Source organism: Bremia lactucae, linkage group LG5, assembly GCF_004359215.1.
Source record: "Bremia lactucae strain SF5 linkage group LG5, whole genome shotgun sequence".
NCBI lineage: Eukaryota > Oomycota > Peronosporomycetes > Peronosporales > Peronosporaceae > Bremia > Bremia lactucae.
Window position 1 is genome coordinate 1,966,291 of NC_090614.1, and position 17,847 is coordinate 1,984,137.

The 17,847-nt window shown below is 46.3% G+C and overlaps 2 protein-coding genes across 2 annotated transcripts; one reads left to right on the forward strand and one right to left on the reverse strand.

Moving 5' to 3' along the window:
- Window positions 1-2,357: 2,357 nt before the first annotated feature.
- Window positions 2,358-4,103, reverse strand: CCR75_002189 (uncharacterized protein; the record flags this gene model as incomplete). Its single annotated transcript, XM_067960288.1, has 1 exon — window positions 2,358-4,103. One exon carries the CDS (start codon window positions 4,101-4,103, stop codon window positions 2,358-2,360), a length of 1,746 nt encoding a protein of 581 aa, XP_067821242.1.
- A 98-nt stretch (window positions 4,104-4,201) lies between these two features.
- CCR75_002188 (uncharacterized protein) lies at window positions 4,202-4,936 on the forward strand (the record flags this gene model as incomplete). The annotated part of the gene is made up of 1 exon (XM_067960287.1): window positions 4,202-4,936. One exon carries the CDS (start codon window positions 4,202-4,204, stop codon window positions 4,934-4,936), a length of 735 nt encoding a protein of 244 aa, XP_067821241.1.
- Between the last annotated feature and the right edge of the window lie 12,911 nt (window positions 4,937-17,847).

Below are 17,847 nucleotides of genomic sequence, written 5' to 3' on the forward strand. Positions count from 1 at the left end.
GATACCTCATCACCAGGTGCAGAGACACATAATGATTGTGTGTCTGGAGCAACTTTTGTCAAGAGATTTGCAAATTCTCTTGAGGTTGCTGGATCAGTAGGGCGTTGCGCCCCTACTGACCCCGTCCATTTTTTGGCGGTCCGCCTCGCTGTTGCGATTTCGCAACAACGTCGGATCCGCGACCGTTGCCCTTTTTGGCATACGGTCCAAAATTACGTTCAGTACCTTTCGGTGCTGGGCGTGGGGCACTACTCTCATGAGCGTAGTGTCCCAATTTTTGGCAGCGATGGCATTTCTGCGATTGCTTATTGTTCGAAAAGCGAGGTCGACGTAAGAAAGGTCCATGGGTTCTGGACCTCCTAACTCGTGTCGTCTTGGTGGACGATATGATGACGAACTAGCTTGAGCCTGTCTCAAGCTAAAGTCCTCCTGTTCCGCTACGGATATTGCTTCTTCAAGCGTATCCAGTTCCAAGCGGAACAGGTGGGTCTTTACGGGACTATCCGTAAGACCTTGCATGAACACCGTAATTAACGTGAGTTCTTGGACTGGGTTATTTGTTATACAACTCGCTAAGAGTCCTATGTGCTGGGCATATGCGTGAACATCACGCTTGCCTTGCTTGAGTTTCAGAAGCTCTAAACGAGCTCTGAACTCAGTTCTTAGAGGTTCAAACGTCTGTTTGAGCCGGGCTTATAAAGCCTCTAGCGACACAAAGACGTATGAATCGCGCAACTGAAGGCTTAATGCCGAAATTTTGGCACGACCTGCCAAATTTGATTAAGCGAATGCGACTTGCATGTGCTCATCGATGATGTGACGTGCCCTAATGGCATCGTCCAACTCGACAAACCATCTCAAGAAGGAGTCTTCTTCGACTCCCCTTTACTTAGAGATGTCAATCTTTAAAGTTTCGGGACAAAGCGTTTGCGTCATCCCAAGTACAGGGGCCTATCTGTACCTGTTGTAACCTCAACAGCTCTGCCTGTTGAGAGCCCTGCTGATTCAGCAAGGCTACTTTTTCCTTCATCTCGTCAATTTCATATTGTATGAACTTGGCGATGGTTGATTGGAGGGCATCTCTGTCCAAATTGGACAGCATTGCCGATGTTGCATCGTTTCCTACGGTCGAACTCATTCGTTCGACCGCACTCCTTTCTATGTCACTTAGAAAGGAGTAGCTTTCAGGGGAAACGTGATGCGTGTCCCATTATCATCCAACATGTCCATGTTAGATGTAGGAAATGTTGTCCTTGGACGGACTACAAAATGCTGCCTGGTGTAACGGGTACAACGACTTGTACTGCTTCAGTACAAGTCCACTTCGCACTGCTTCAGTTGCGAGTGGTGCCTTACGTCACTTCACCTACACTAGTACGTGCAGAGGAAGATTTTGCTTTAAGACAACTAACTTAAAGAGGGTTAAATGAAAACCTGTATTAATATGATTAAGTGTCTCTTTTTCTATCTTTGTAAATGCTAACTTAATTGTATCTAATACTAAACATGTAATTGAATTCTTATCTGTCTATCTCTTTGTTTACGTTTACAGCTGATTAGTCTGCGGAATAAATAAATTTAATGGTCTATACCTATTTATGGATAAGAATTCTGAATATTACTATATAAAGTAACATCCTGCAAATATTGTTTACCTTTTAAATAATATATTAATTAACAACATTTAAGTGTTATTTTTATGTAACGATACACCCCGTTACATCGAGTGGAAGGAGCCGCTTATTTATAATTCGAAAAGTAGGATAGAGGAGAGTAGATCAGCACAAAATGATATATTTCCGCTCATTTAAAAAATATGCGAAGCGCAATACATAATGCTTCTGATTGGTTGATACAAATCAAATTGGCAGCGACGGTCATTTATTTTTACATGGGGTGGAGTAACCAAATGGTCGGGTGGAAATAACCAAATGGTGGGGTAGCAATAACATTTCCTGAAATTTATATATTTGTACTTCTTTGCTTTTTTCCTTTCATACCACATTATATTAATTATTACTCTTTAAGGAAACAATACTTATGCAACGGGACACCCCATTACAATGTTGCAGTATCCATAAAGCTATTAGCGTGAATGATGTAATGGGTTTGTGTAGATATTAAGTGCATGGTGGTACCAGTGCCTTAACGCCATATAAAAGGTCGAGCAAAAAGCTGAGCGTAATAAGCCGACATCGTGCTGAAAGTCACTTAGACCTTGTCCATTTGTAATATTTAAGGTGCGGAGGGGTGTCATACCTTTATGCTTCAAGATATCCTCATTTTTCCATTTGTGTAAGTATTCGAATAGACAGTACGTCTACACGTAAGTAGCAATATAACCATAATCTTAATATTTAATGTTCGTCGACCGAGTGCTCCACTGTCACATGCACTCGATGCCAAGCATTGTTCAGCACACCCCGCATATTCCAAATAGGAGGAATGGTGTCAGGCTGAACATTGTAAGAAGCATCGATAGCTTTACACATGATATCCAGTGTTGTCGTGCCTGAAAGCACCTCCACGTCTAATTCCCAAGGCGTCCAAGCCCATGCTCGATTATACTTTTGACGTTTACCTAGCTCATGCAATTCTGCAGGCGTCCACGTCTTACCACCATCAACCGATACATCTACTCGAATGATATTGCGACCACCGCCACTCCAAGCATAGCCTTTGACAGTGACAATGGAGCTATCCGACGTATCAGTGACCACGTGAACGGATCCGTCCTTGGGTTCCGTAATTGCAGATTGAACTGGAAGTTCTTGAATCGAAGCACCTGCAAACTTCCAATAATCATCCCGCGAGTAGTCAACATTGGGTGGAAAGCCTTTGTAGTCTCGCTGTTGCCAGAAACTCGGACTCTCGTCACTCGAAAGTATAATCCGATGTACAAACTTGACGTTACGAGCCCCTACGGTACCTGGTACAATCGCTCGCAAAGGATAGCCGTGGTCTCGTGGGATCGTCTCTCCATTCATTTGAAATGCCAGTAGCACCTCTTTCCTCGGATCTAAAGCCGTGGCAGCAGGAATGGATGCACCATACGTATTGCCCTCCAAGTCGGCATCCAATCCTTCAAACTGAACGTGCTGCATAACGCTGTTTTGGTCAGCTTGGCCCATCTCAAGAGAGTTTTCAGATAACGACGATTCATCCGTAATGCCAATACTAGCTAGCACATCCGATAGCAACACACCCGTCCACGTGGCGGTCGACAGTGCTGTGGTATCCCAACTTAAACCGTTCACTTGCTTTACACTCGACATCTCGGCTCGTCGATTTCCAGCACATTGAATTGTTGTCGTAATTGTATGATGTTGAAACTTGTTCTTTAAATCATCGATTGTAAATTCCACGTTTCTCTCTTGATCGATGCCTAGTCCTGCGATTTTTAATGTAAATGTTTCAATATCCACCTCGGGTACTGGCAAATGGTTACGCACAAAAAAGAGGTCGTTGGGGGTTATGAACGACTGCATGAGTAACTCGGCTGGGGGCTCGGCGTTAAATGGCATACTGGAATTGACGTTCAAAGCCGGATGACGGGTCGGATCTTTGCTGTACGGTCCTTTACCGTACCGTTCCTTTCGTACTGTTTCCAGCAACTCGACGTCCTCCTGTCGCAAGTTGCCAACCCGTAGCGTCTCGAGTATTTTGTGTACATCCGCGTGGTTATGAGCAGCATAAAGTTGCCAAAATGGTTCAATGGAACGCCCAGCAGCCAAGAGAATTTTCGTTCCGCCCGGGTGCGACGCAATAAATTTTGTAATATCGTAAACGCCGTGTCGGTAGACGACCCACGTACCGTTTTTATGAGCTCCTGTATGCTTTTGCACTTCATCTAATGAGAAAACAGGCAAGTCGGGTCGACGAACGCCAGGAGGTCCTGAGGTCTCAACTTCCTCGACTTTCGACTCACATAGTGATGGGCACATGGTCACTCCGACCGCAGTTGCTCCGACTGCATAAAGCTTCCATGTGGGTATAAAGCTTTGATGGCCATTTGATTGGGTCCACACAGCCTGCAAGGAAGCCTTAAAATAAGTCGAAGAAAAAGCACGACGCAACGAAGCCGTGATGTGGCGAGACAGCATGGTCAAATCTTTATTTACTTGAATCTCTGGCTTTTGCAGCCACAACAAAAGGACTACTTCTCTAACTCTTCTAATTGGTCAGTATGACTTGTTCACAAATGCAAGCGATCGTGGCGTCGACCACCGCGACGGTGTGTCTAGCACTTTATGTGCTAAAGCTACGTGCGGAGATGACTACTCTTGGTCATCGTAAAGAGAAAACTGCGGCAGGAAGCAACAAGATAGTGTATAATGCCGATGGGGACAGGCTCTGGACTGCCGAGGCGCTCATTGCTGAACGCCGCAGTATTTTCCCGACCGACTATGATAGCGATAAAAAAGTGCCTCGTGACGTGCTAAAGAAAATGCTTACCGCTGCTAACTGGGCACCTACGCATGGTAGGACCGAGCCGTGGCGCTTTGTGGTGTTTGAAGCGCTTGAAAAGCGCCTGGAGCTCGGTCAACTTATGGCGACGTGGTATCGGACCAATGTACCGGCCAACAAGTTTTTGCAGTCGAAATATAACAAGATGATTTCCAATTGCTCCGTCTCATCGTACGTCATTGCAATTTGCCTAAAGCGCCAAAAAAGCGGTAAGATTCCGGAATGGGAAGAATTGTGCGCCGTGGCCTGTGCTGTCCAGAATATGCATCTAGTGGCCACTACTCATGGCGTAGCGGCGTACTGGAGCTCAGGTCCACCGATAACGTTGGCGCAAGAGATGAAGGACTATTTGCAGTTGGAAGCGAAAGACAAATGCATTGGTCTCTTCTACGTCGGAATGCCAAAGGAAGACGCCAAGGTGCCTAAAGGTACTCGCAAGCCTATCGAAGACAAGGTCACATGGGTGTAGCAAAGTAATTTGAGTTTAGATTTTTTTTGGCTCGAAAAGCGAAACCTGTGATTCTTTCCGGTTGCTTGCTGAAGCGTTTTCGTATCCTGCAAGCTGTAGGTTGGTCTCATGGAAGTTTATAAACCTTAATAGAACAGCGATTCAATTGATCCTCCGCTCAGTAATAGCCGTGTCGTATTCGTGTCTACGACGTAGGTGGCTTTCCAATACGAGCAGAAAAATGAAACTGTTGCACCAATTATTTGTAAGACCATAACAGTAGTTGCGGCTTGTAACGACATTGCAGTCAGCCTCATGGCCCTTTGTAAAATTGGTGCAATACCAGGCAAACTCGTCCTTCGAGAGATACTTAAACGTATGTATCGTAATTCTCCTGACATGTCCACGCTAGCATATACAATCTAACCTTTGTTAAAGGATATTTTCCACACGAATACCAAGTATCGGAGGATAGCAGATGCGTGATAAACTTCTCATAGTTGATAAAAAAAATCGCACGCGCACTCTGATTGGGTGGAAGTGCGGTGTGCCCACAAAATCAAACAAGCCCAAAATTATGCTATGTTTCTTAAGTCACAGTCCGGACGTCGAGAAACGAAAGAGCAGCTAGAATGCTGTAATAAGGCACACATCGGTTGGAGAACCGTTGTTGTGGTACATTTACTTTATGGGTAAAATATCCTTTTGTCTAATTTTAAAATAGTTAGTTACTTAAATCCCATTTATTATAGGTGACAAATGTGGTCGCCGCCAGATACAAATTTGGCGGCCAAAATCTATTTTAAATTAATTAGGGTAGGGTTTTTAGATTTAAATAATTGAGTTATCCCCTTTTGATCTTAATACATTAAGTGCCTTCCTACGGCTTGCGCATTAATCTGTAAGAGATAGAAGTCTTCCTAAGGTATATCTCCTTGGGCACTAGTTGCCACTTGGTTCTACGAACCCCTGAATCCCTTGAACTAGGATTCCTTAAGTTTATAGCTTGTACGACTCCCTGAGTTGTTAAACCCATTAGCTCAATAGAACTAAAAGACTCTCTGAGTCTGAAAGTCTTCCTCTGACTAAAGGAGCGAGGTAGCTCCGCTACACCTGGTAGAACTCGTAGTCAATCTACGCCTGAGTCTTTACAAGACTAATTTCTCACGAAAATGGAAGAGGTTCCAGAATTTTCAGAAGCGCAACGCGCCGCTTATGACAAGCTCAAAACCTTATTCGGGCTTGAGCACGTGGAATTTAATATCTCCCAGGGACTAGAGGTCCTGCATGCAAGGCTTGAAGCCTTCATGCGGTACGAAGCCTCCCTGATCGGTCAGGTGCAGGACCATTTAGCGGCATTTATGCCAACCCGGTACATCTCTGTACCTGACTCAGAGCCGAGGGCTCGCCCTCAAACTGTAAATGTGAAGACATTTGAGAGAAAGAGGGATAAAATCTTCCTTTTTGGATTAAGCAGATGGAAATGTCCAATGATTCCGCCTTGTTCTTAACAGAACGGCAAAAGGTGGCTATGGCCATTTCCAAACTTGGAGGTAGAGCCATGGAATGGGCACTATCGTGCAGCACGTCTATAGAAGACACTTTTTCCTTATGGGATTCGCTGACACAGCAAATGACCAGCATGTTTGCACCGCCTGATCAGGCTTTTCGCATGCGAACACGGCTCCTAGCGACTCGACAGGGTAAGAGAGCCCTAGGAGACTTTGTCCAGGAATTGAGAACTCTCATTGCATCTATGCATCAAGACCTGGTGCAAGAGGCAATTGAAATAACCATCTTTATGGGGGGGTCTCAATGAGGGCGTTGCCCGAACGGAATTATTCATCCATCTACTTTCGAAGAGGGAGTCTAGCGCTACGCACCGAGTTCGACTTTAAGTCTTTTGTGTTAGCACGTCTGTTCACCGAACAAGCTCCTCGAGCACATGGATTCCGTCATATAGAGCGGAACCCATGAATTTAAGCCTCGTTGAGGAAGGAGAAGAGAAGCTTCAAGCTGTGGAACAGCAAAAGACCATCCGTAGATGTTATATGTGCGGAAGCACGAAACGTTTACGCCCTGCCTGCCCTCTTCGAAATTCGCGTAAAGCTCGAAAGAGCTCCAACTCCGACCTATACCAGAGATCTGGTACGGTGCGGGAAAACGTCGATACCCAGTAGGTGCGGGGCGCCCTACTGGGGAAGACCTAGGCTCTGTTGAACCTCAAGGAGGTGAGAAGAAACAGAACCTAGCCCCAATCAGCTCAATGCTCAATGGCGCGGGGCGAGAGTACAAGCCTGGCTTGCTAGTCGCTCAAGCGACTGTAAAGGGCTTTGATAAGCCGTGGTCAATTTTAATTGACTCAGGAGCGTCTTGCAATTATGCTCGACGCCTTTCCCTTGAAGGAAGTCACAATACGTTGAGGCGCTTAAAGTGCATGAAGGTGATACAACCACTGTTCGCTTAGCGAGGGGTTCGTCCTTGCGTTTTGTATGCAGTCTCGTGTATCGACAGAAATTAGGTTCTACTCGACCTATTCACCTATGTCGGGTTAGAGCACGATTTTATTTTAAAAAAATCATTTTCTGAAAAATAAAATAAAATTGTCACTTTTAAAAAAAATTAAAAAAAAATACCATATAAAATTGCTGAAAGAAACAAATAAAAGCCCAACTTCATTTATTTCTCTCAAAACTGATACGCTAGAGCGACTGGGACTCGTGTCACTATTCCCAAAGTTCCATTGAACTTAGGTATAAAGTTTCTGGACTTTGACAGTATGGAACGCTGTCTCGTCCTAGATTTGGATTTGAGATATAATCTCATCCTTGGTATGGCCTGGTTAGAACATCATGAGCCATGGATCGATTGGAAGTCTAAGACCTTAGGCGCCACGCGCAATGTTCCTAGTAAAGTTTTGGAGAGTCATGAATCCACCTTTGCAATGCAACAAAAGCGCTATTAGCGCGGATCCTTGAATGAGTCTGTCAGTGTTTTAGACATTGGCATGTCTGAGCTAATAAACTTTAATGTTAATAACATTGATTTTGAGCTCGACTCAGTAGAAATAAGTAGAACGGCACGTACTCCGTCGAGTGACACTCGTTGTAATAACGATTCACTGAATGCTGAAAGAACTGTTGGCCTAAGGCCGAATCATCAAGGGTGCAATATCCCTGAGATACGTGGAGTGACATGCCTAAGTCCACCGAGTGTGGTCGGCCGAGGTGGCACCATACTGAGTGTCAATAGTGACACTATTGGCGGTTCGCCAGGGCATTTTGGGTCCAATCCTCCTAATGCACGTGAAGCGACACGTGAACGTTCGCTGGATAAGGAAGTTGAATTACCTAACTCCTTGTCGGATGTCAAATTAGACACCATGTCTTGTATAGAACCAATACAGGCTGGAAAACCCGGGGATGTGAATGTCCCGGCCTCTAAGAGGCGTATTGTCTCCACTCCAAGACAGGATGGACAAGAAGCGTGTATACCCTAAAAAAGTGATACGAGTGAGCAAGTACATACGCTTGTAAATGGTGTAACCGGTAATATTGAGGGGAAGTTAGCCTTGCGGCAATCCCTTCGTTACATGCTCTTTTGGAGCTAGACGAAATGTCTATTGATGAGTGCGGTCGAGCCTTAAAGGCTGGTGACTTATCTGAAATGGCGGTCATTGTAACTATGGTTGAGTTAAACTTATCGTCATTTCTACACGAGCTGTCCTGGATGACACAAAAGCTGCACTTAGTGCGCGAAATGGGTCATCGATACTTAAAGATCCTACGATCCCTTTTGTTCCTTGATTAAGGAATTCCAGATGTGGTATGTAATAACCCACCATCTATTTTACCTCTGGATAGAGGTGTTCGTCATGAAATTGACTTGGTTCCGGTAACCAAATACTGTGTCACAAGACAATGGCCTTTACCAAAGGAGCAGTGTGACGTCATTGACGATTTCTTTCGCGCTAAGCACGAGGCTGGAATAATACGAGAGGGCAAATCTCCTCATTCGACACCGACATTTTGTGTCAAAAAAACCAGATGGTCAATGGCGCAATGTACATGTTTATAATAAGCTTAATGCTATCACTATACCAGCACAAACCCCCATTTCTAGAAAGGATGTTCTTCAGAATATTATGGTGGGATGTACAATGTACAGTGCATTGGACTTAGTCGATGGTTGCTACCAATTGCTCATGCAAGCTAGCCATATCCCGCTTACAGCGGTTAGCACTGCAAGCGGCATGTTATGGGAGTGGCTGGTTATGCCACAAGGGCTTTCCAACGCTCCGGCAACATTTAATCGTCTAGTGAGGCAATTGTTTCGCCCTCATCGAAGTTAAGCACAGACTTATTTCGATGACATTTTTGTCCATAGTCGTGCGGAGCAGGATCGGTCGGATATGGAAAACCATTTAAACCATTTGCGAGCAGTGCTCGGGTGCATGCGCACTAACAAATTGTATGCCAATGCATATAAATGCATTTTTGGCGCAGACGAAATTCCTTTTTTAGGATGCTTCAATGGAAAGCGAGGCCTTAGAGCGGATCCCGCTAAGGTGAAAGCCATAGTAGATTGGCCGGTTCCTAAAAATCAAAAGGATTTGCGTTAGTGGTTTGGTCTCGCCAACTATTTACGAAAATATAGCAAAAATTACGCTGATATGGCTAGGTCATTATCTAATCTCCTTAAAAAGGATTCAGAATGGTGCTGGACTAGCAACTAAAATAATGCTTTTCGAGCACTAAAGGATAGTCTTATCCTTGCCCCGATTCTGGCACTGCCAAACCCAAATTGGCTTTTCAGTGTCGTCTATGATGCATCAGATTTTGCCATTGGCAGTGCTCTGTTACAAATAGATGCTGCGGAAAAGAATAACCCTTGCTATGAAGTATGCTCTCGTCAAAGTCAGAGTTCATCTGCTCGACTCTGAGCCGTTTGTGGTTGCAGATCTCGCGTCATTACGCACGGCGACTACGTCGCCCCATCTCTCACAGAGAATGGCCCGATGGCTATCCTTTTTTGCGGAATACAACTTCGAGGTGAAGTATAAACCCGGCAAGCAAAATGCTTTGGTCGATGCGTTATCACGCAGGCCGGATTATGAGCTTTCTCATCTAAAGACTATCTCGTAACCTATTTTTAAATTAATCCGTTCGGCTTACGCCAAGGATGGACAGTGTGTAGCTCTGCTACGAGCTTTAATGAACTCGGATTCAGGTATTAAATTACCGGCATGTTTGCGTGCAAGGTTACATCGATTTTCTATCGTTAACAACCTGTTGCGTTATTGCACAGACATCGCGGACCCTCCGCATGTTGTTCCTCATGATGAGGATTTGAAGTACCGAATCCTCTATGAGGCACACGATATTGTCCTTGGTGGTCATCTCGGTAGAGAAAAGACCTACGGCATATAAACCAGGGCTATTGGTGGCCCAAACTTTATGAATGGATCAGCACATATGTTCGCACATGCGAAACGTGCCAACGGGTTGACCCCTCGGCGCATGCTGCTGCGCCACTGGCGAGTCTTCCCGTCCCCATAGGTTGCTGGGAGTCCATTAGTATGGATTTTGTTTGTGGGCTACCGAAAGATTCAGCCGGTAATTCCGGTATAGTGGTCTTTGTTGACCGTTTGAGCAAAATGGCTCACTATGCGGCCGTGCCGAATTCAATTGATGGAGAGGGTACAGCTAAGCTGTTTAACGATCGCGTGTTTCGACAACATGGCTTGTCAGTGGCAATTGTCTCTGATCGGGATCCCGTTTCACGGGTAAATTCTGGAAATCAATTTTTCGAGTGCTTGGCACCAGATTGGATATGTCCACTGCGGACCATCCGCAGACCGATGGTCAAACTGACCGTGTCAATCGCGTCATTGAAGACGTTTTACGCAGCGTGAGTGCTCAGACACCAAAGCGCTGGAGCTCAATGCTCCCAGTGGTGGAGTTTGCGTTAAATAACGCTATTCATGCCTCTACAGGCTATACTCCGTTCTATGTACACGATCTTACCCTCCCACGCGTTCCATAAATGATACTACTGGGTGGTTAGGGCTTAGTGGGGGAGAATTGGCCGATAGGCTTGCTGATATCAGCCCTGTTACCGTTCGGAAACAAGTAAGTGAGTTTCTAGCGACGCGATTTAGTGTCTTAAGACATGTAAGGGATACGATGGCTGAAAGCCAAGACAAACAAAAAGAACAAGCAGATGCCAAAGGCAGAAGCTGTAATAATTCTTATATGGTCGGAGACCGAAATTTGCTAAACGCTAAAAACCTACCTACCAACTTGGTTTCCGCGGTCTTCAAGACCAAATTGCGCCCGCGCTTTATTGGACCATTTACGGTCGTGGCCAAAAAGGGCCTGGCTTATACGCCAAACCTTCCCAGCAAGCTGCGTACACACCCAGTGTCTTACTTTGGCTTGCTAAAGCCAATATCGGGACCCTTCCCACGTGGACTTGAAGGCGCTTGCGCCGAGACAGGCGGTCGTGCCGCAGACAGTTGCATCCTCACCAGGAACTCCAATTGGCCCTCTAAACGAGGCTGCTGACGCTCCAGCGTCGAAAGACGGTCCCCAACCGCCTCAAAAGAGCTCTCGACCTGAGCAATGACATCACGAAGAAGTTGCACCTCGCGCCGTAGAGCATCAAAATGCTTCCGCCGAAATTTCGACCCCCTCCCGCGCTGCTTGATGCGCGGGGAAGCCTTTATTTTTCATGTGGAGAAACTTTTAAAGCGACGTCGTCGTGAGGTCAATACCAGTATCTGGTGAAGTGGCTAGGGTACCCCTCATCTGACAACTCTTGGGAGTTCGAGATACCTCTTCGGCAAGATTGCCCGTACGCCGTTGACGTTTTTGAGCGCCAAGCTCAGGGTCAACTCGCGTCAAACGACGCTTCCCACCGCTCAACGTGGGATGATTAGGTGGATCGAAAGCCTCAGTACGGCTTCGACCCTTGGTTGTAGGTCAACCGAAGCACTGAAACATCGGCTAGGCCTTTCTTCATTTTGTGGCATAAATGCCGAACGTAACTGGCCTTTGGCCTTAAGCTTAGCAAAGTCGAAGCGAAGCTTCCGTTCCAAACGAACATCACCTCTATCCGCAGACTCTCTGATAATCCAGAAATTACGAAGACGGTGGGCCCGGTGAACCCAGTTCTCAAATGATAATTCGTTTTCACTTCTTGTTTCGTTTGGTGACAAAACGATCGAAATTTCCCGCATGGAGGTCACCGAAGTTCCACGGGCTTGATCACGTAAACGCGCCAGATACTGGCTTCGCGTCATTACCTTTGGCGTAAAGTATTGCTCATGAATAGCGTCGCGGGCAGCGATCTCTTGCGGCGTCCTCGCCGGGTCACCAGAGATCCAGATGGCCAAGCAATGACCCGCTTTCTCTTTGAGACGCTCGTCCACACTAAGCGGAGTGAATCTATATTCACTATGAGCTTTAGCTTTTGCTATTTCGGCAGCTCGACGACGAGCTCTTTCCTTTATGAGGATCATATGCTCTTGCTCTTCATCGAGCGAATTCGTAATATTGTTGGACTCATGATCCCGTATCCTGCTCAATGCAGTTAGGACATCAGGGGCGGCACCACGATCTGGGAACGGATTCGGGGCCCGCCGACGTTCATCCGGAGAAGAAGGCGTGAATGAACGCCGCTCTCTTTTCTCCTCCAAAGTCCACCATCCCCTCATCGTCGAGAAGATGCTCAAAGTCTGTGATTCACGCTTGATTGTCATTAGACAAAGGAATAAAAACACAACCGAACGGTTAGCTGTTTAGGTTCCAACCTCAAGAGGAAATGAAGCGAATGTTGTCACTCGGTGTCAACAGTCTGATGGGGGAGGGTGTAATGGAGCACACATCGGTTGGAGAACCGTTGTTGTGGTACATTTACTTTATGGGTAAAATACCCTTTTATCTAATTTTAAAATAATTAGTTACTTAAATCCCATTTATTATGGGTAACAAATGTGGTCGCCGCCAGATATAAACCTGGTGGCCAAAATCTATTTTTAATTAGCTAGGGCAAGGTTTTAGATTTAAATAATTAAATAAAGTACAGTTCCCCTTTTGATCTTAAAGCGTCAAGTGCCTTAATAAGGCTTCCGTATTGATCTGTAAGCGATACAAGCCTTCCTAAGTTATATCCTCTTGGGCACTAGTTGCCACTTGGCTCTACGAACCCCTGAATCCCTTAAACTAGGATTCCTTAAGCTTTTATAGCTTGTACGACTCCCTGAGTTGTAAAACCCATTAGTATGATAGAACTAAGTGACTCTCTGAGTCTGAAAGTCTTCCTCTGACTTTAGGAGCGAGGTAGCTCCGCTTCAAATGCTGAGTAGAAACACTTATCAAGACATTTTCGTAAAAGGAACTCCTGAAATAGACTGTGCGGGGTCAATAAACGCCCGGAAAATGTGGCAAGCGCAACAAGCTCCAAGTCCTAGCTACGTATTTTGTAATGGGTCAATTCATAAAAACGATTTAGAGCATCAGCTACATAAAAAAATATCCATAGCTGTTTCAGCATTATTCGAGGCCAATGCAAAGCTTTACCTTAGTTGGATATTACTCCACCTGTGGCTTTACACACACGAAAGGTCGGGCTGCAGTGAGGCGATTTACTCTCCACGCACATGTCCCGCCTTGGCTCGCTTGACATGGTGTACGAGCAGACCCAGACAAGATAAAATCAGCAAAGGGTCGCAAAGGAATTGCCAACCCCACGGCATGTGAAGAGTTTGCGCCAATTCCTAGAACTTGCTAATTACTTGCTTAAATATAGCAAGAATTATGCTGAGCAAAGTAACCATTATCTGAACTCCTTAAAAAGGACGCAGAATGGGTTTGGTTAAAAGAACAATATGGTGCGTTCACAGCAATGAAGAATCTCTTGTAGAGGCACCGGTCTTGGCATTGCAAGACGCGGATAAGCCCTTTAGCGTCGTCTGCGATGCAAGTAATTTTGAAATCGGCAGCGCGCTCAAGCAGAAGATGACGACGGTGTTGACCGCGTCATCTCTTATCAGTCCCGGCTTTCAAAAGCCGCGGAACGTAATTACCCCGTGTATGACAAAGAGCTACTTTCAATGAAGTATGCTCTTGTCAAGTTTCGTGTGCACCTTCTGGGCACCGAACCATTTGTGGTTATACGGATCACGCGTCGCTGCGGACCGCAATAAATTCACCGCACCTCTCGCCTAGAATGACAAGATGGCTTACATTCTTCTCTGAATTTAATTTCAGAGTAAAATATAAGCCCCGGGTAAGTCGAATGTCTTGGCTGACGCTTTATCGCGTAGACCAGACTTCGAGGTAGGACACCAGCATAGTGTGTCTAGGGCTAAAGCACAATTTCAGCCGTCAACGTTGGCAGCCATGAATGCATACCACGTGACGAACTCATTAGCCTCTGGAATAAGAGAGAGCTACAGTCAGGACGGCCATTGTCGCCTGCTGTTGGACCACTTTGGTGGACGAAAAGTAATCTTCCGTCGCACCTAAAAGCTAAGCTGAATCGCTTTAGCCACAGCGATGGCCTGTTATTGCATCAGCTTTCACTTTGTGATCCATTGAGAATCTATGTGCCTCATGACACAGATCTCAAGCTGATGATCCTTCACAAGCTCCATAATGCGCCATCTAGTGGGCATCTGGGCCGTGATAAGACATTTTTACGAGTGTCAAAGGATTTTGGTGGCCACATCTATATAGATGGGTGGCCAACTATATTCGCTCTTGCGAACAGTGTCAGCGCATTAAGCCTGCACCGTCCAGCAGTGCGCCACTGAAGCCGCTACCGATTCCAACCAGCTGTTGGAAGTCAGTAAGTCTGGACTTTATGTTTGGCATGCCGCCCGATCATAAGGGTCGGACGGGGTTAGTCATCTTTGTAGACAGACTGAGCAAAATGGTCCATTTAGCACCATGTAAGACATCGATCACAGGCAAGGAGGCAGCTCTCTTGTTCCTGGATCATGTTTACCGACTACAGGAGACGCCCAAGTCCATAGTTTCGGACCGGAATCCTCGTTTTACGTCTGGTTTTTGGCGACATGTGTTCGAGATGCTAGGTAGCAAGCTCCACAAGTCGACCGCAGATCATCCCCAGACCGATGGCCAAACAGAACGTGCCAATTAGGTCGTAACGGATGACTTGCGCACCATAGTAACTCCCAAAGAGTGGAGCAAGCAATTGCTCTTTGAGGAGTTCACTATAAATAACATTGTCCCCGCCAGTACGGGTGAGACATCGTTTTGTATTAACGGACTGCGCCATCCTCAGACGCCAACTTTTTTGTGCGCAGCCCGAGTCTTAGTGGGGTGCGAAAGAGGGACATTAATTCGTCAATATGACGATGACCGATTAGCCATCACACGTAAAGTCCGTGACGCAATGGCAAGCGCATAGGACGAGCAAAAAGAATATGCGGACCGAACTGAGCCCAAAAATAATGAACGCTTTAGAGTGGGTGAATAGTACTATTAAGTACTGCTACCCTACCTAAGAATGCAATTTCTGCCCTACCTGGAGGTACTACGAAGTTGTTGCCGCGTTTCATTGGGCCCTTTACGGTGGTAGAAGAGGTTGGAGACCTTAATTATAGGCTCACCCTTTCCCGGCATATGAAGACGAACCCCGTATGTTACTTGGATCGTCTGAAACGGTATGTAGACCCAAATGAGGTCACATACTCCCATCCGTCTAAGGAGACCGATGGTGACGCCGACTGTGAGTCGAGCGTTGTTAGGGTGAGGGAGACGCAGAAGGCGAAAAACTATCAGCCGACGACTCCTCCCACCACGACAAGGACTTGGAGAGCGAGGGGCATCACGCGAGTAACGAGGATTCCTCAGCATTATCCTCTCAAAAAGGTCCAAGCGAGTCTTCAGGCGTTCATAACCCTGACGAGCCTTCGCTCGGACATCACAAAGATCCGAGGTCAGTAGCAAGTGTTGACCCTTGAGATCCTCAATACGTCGTCTTAACGCCTGTGATTGAAGGGACGAAGGTAAGGTAGCCGCGAGTAGTTGGGCGCGATCGCAACTCCTATCGGGCGCCGCCTGCACTAATGGATGCGTGTGGGAATCAGCGCTTCCTTGTTGGAAGGTTGCTTGCCCACCGCTCCGTGAGGCAAGGGTATCAGATCCTCGTCCAATGGAAAGGTTTACGTGGTGATTTACCACGTTAAGGCAACACCTCTTCAAAGGTCGAGTATGAGTGAGAGTCGGATGTAATGGCCGGCTCAGGAAGAACAGAACAGTCGTCTGTTCATCGTCAGGCGGCTGACTATGAGCCTTTGAATGAGGGGGCTCAATCGGATAGACGTGCTAATAGCATTTGCTATAGCATGTTTGGTTCCGGCGATGAAGATGATTCCTCATCGCCAGCACCGACTACCGTGCCGTCACCCGCAGATATTTATGTGCGTGGTGATAACGATGGCGTAAGCCATCGTAATAAAATTTCTTGTGGTGCCCCTGCTGCAGTGGGTATTACCCAGGGGGCGTAGTCAATAAAATGCCTCGTCTTGCCCCTGAGATGAAGCCGTGGCTTTTTCCCGAACGGCTGGTCAGTAGCTTGTCTGGAGGAACAACTCCTCCATATAAGTATCTTTATTTATTGCGACAAAGCTGCATGGCCTTGATCCTAGCGCGAAAAACGTTCGCGCTGAAGAATTTTTTTGTCTCGATGCTTTAATCATCGATTGTACAGTGGCAACAACAAACGAGATAAAACTCGTTGATGCAAGCCTAGAGCGCATTATTCGCAATGTCAAAGAGATTGGACGCGAAGCTTGGCGTTAAGTTTGAGAAACGAACTCCAACCGGTGCAATGTATAAATTGCATCGGTTGTCTCGTGAGGTAGGACTTGTATGCCTCACGTGGGGTGATCCCTGTCCGTGTTCAGCTGACAACACGAAACGAGTGAGGATATGTTTATTCCCTTTCTTCGCCCAGGGGAAGGGCTCGCATCTTTATCGAGATGCGCGATGCGATTGACGCTTTGCAATCAATTTACAAGCGCCAGGAGTGCGTGTTCTACGATGGACCTTCAAATCCATCCGATGGGTCTTGTCATACTGACGGACCATGCCCTAAACGCCAGGGAACGAGGCTCTCAGCTGCTGTCATGCGAAAGTGGTTAACCGCGCCAGCGAAGCAAATAATTCTTCCGCTGCTCCTTCACATCTTGGTGTCGTAGAATACGTTCCACAAGTAAACGTTGACCACCGTGGGAATCCACTAATGGTTGTGGTGGAGTAGGGAAAATTAGATCTATCGTGTGTGTCGGATCTAGAATCGAAGATCGACAAACTTGATTGCTACCTCCATGTAAAATTAGATCTATCGTGTGTGTCGGATCTAGAGTCGAAGATCGACAAACTTGATCGCTACCTCCATGTGAAGGAGAACTTTGGTCACGAGCGCGGTAAATGTCACTTGTTGGAGCAAACGGTGCAAGCACACTTTTTTAAACGGTTGGAAATTCGTTCGAAGAGTGCGTACTTAATGTTGGATTACGAGCAGAGATATCACGCTTTTCGTGATGACCTGTCGTTAGCTCATCGCGGTTTCGAGGATCTTTGGACCCGACATGAGATCTCCAGATTCAGCATGAGAATCTGGCTCGTGACCACAAGATTTTTTTAGGGATTCTTGAAAAAGGTGGTCAGATTCGTCCTCAGAAGAAACCGCGTACTGATGGTACGGGCGGAGCCAACCAACGTAAAACGTAGAATGCGCTCGCATCCTACGTGGCAATTCTATTGTGTACGCATCGGCCTCTGCGATCCAGTACACGGAATGGCTTAATGAACTTGGGCAGTAGATTACTGCTACCCACATTGGTGACTACACGATTAGGTAAGTTTACCGTAGAGAGTAGTACTAGGATATTAATT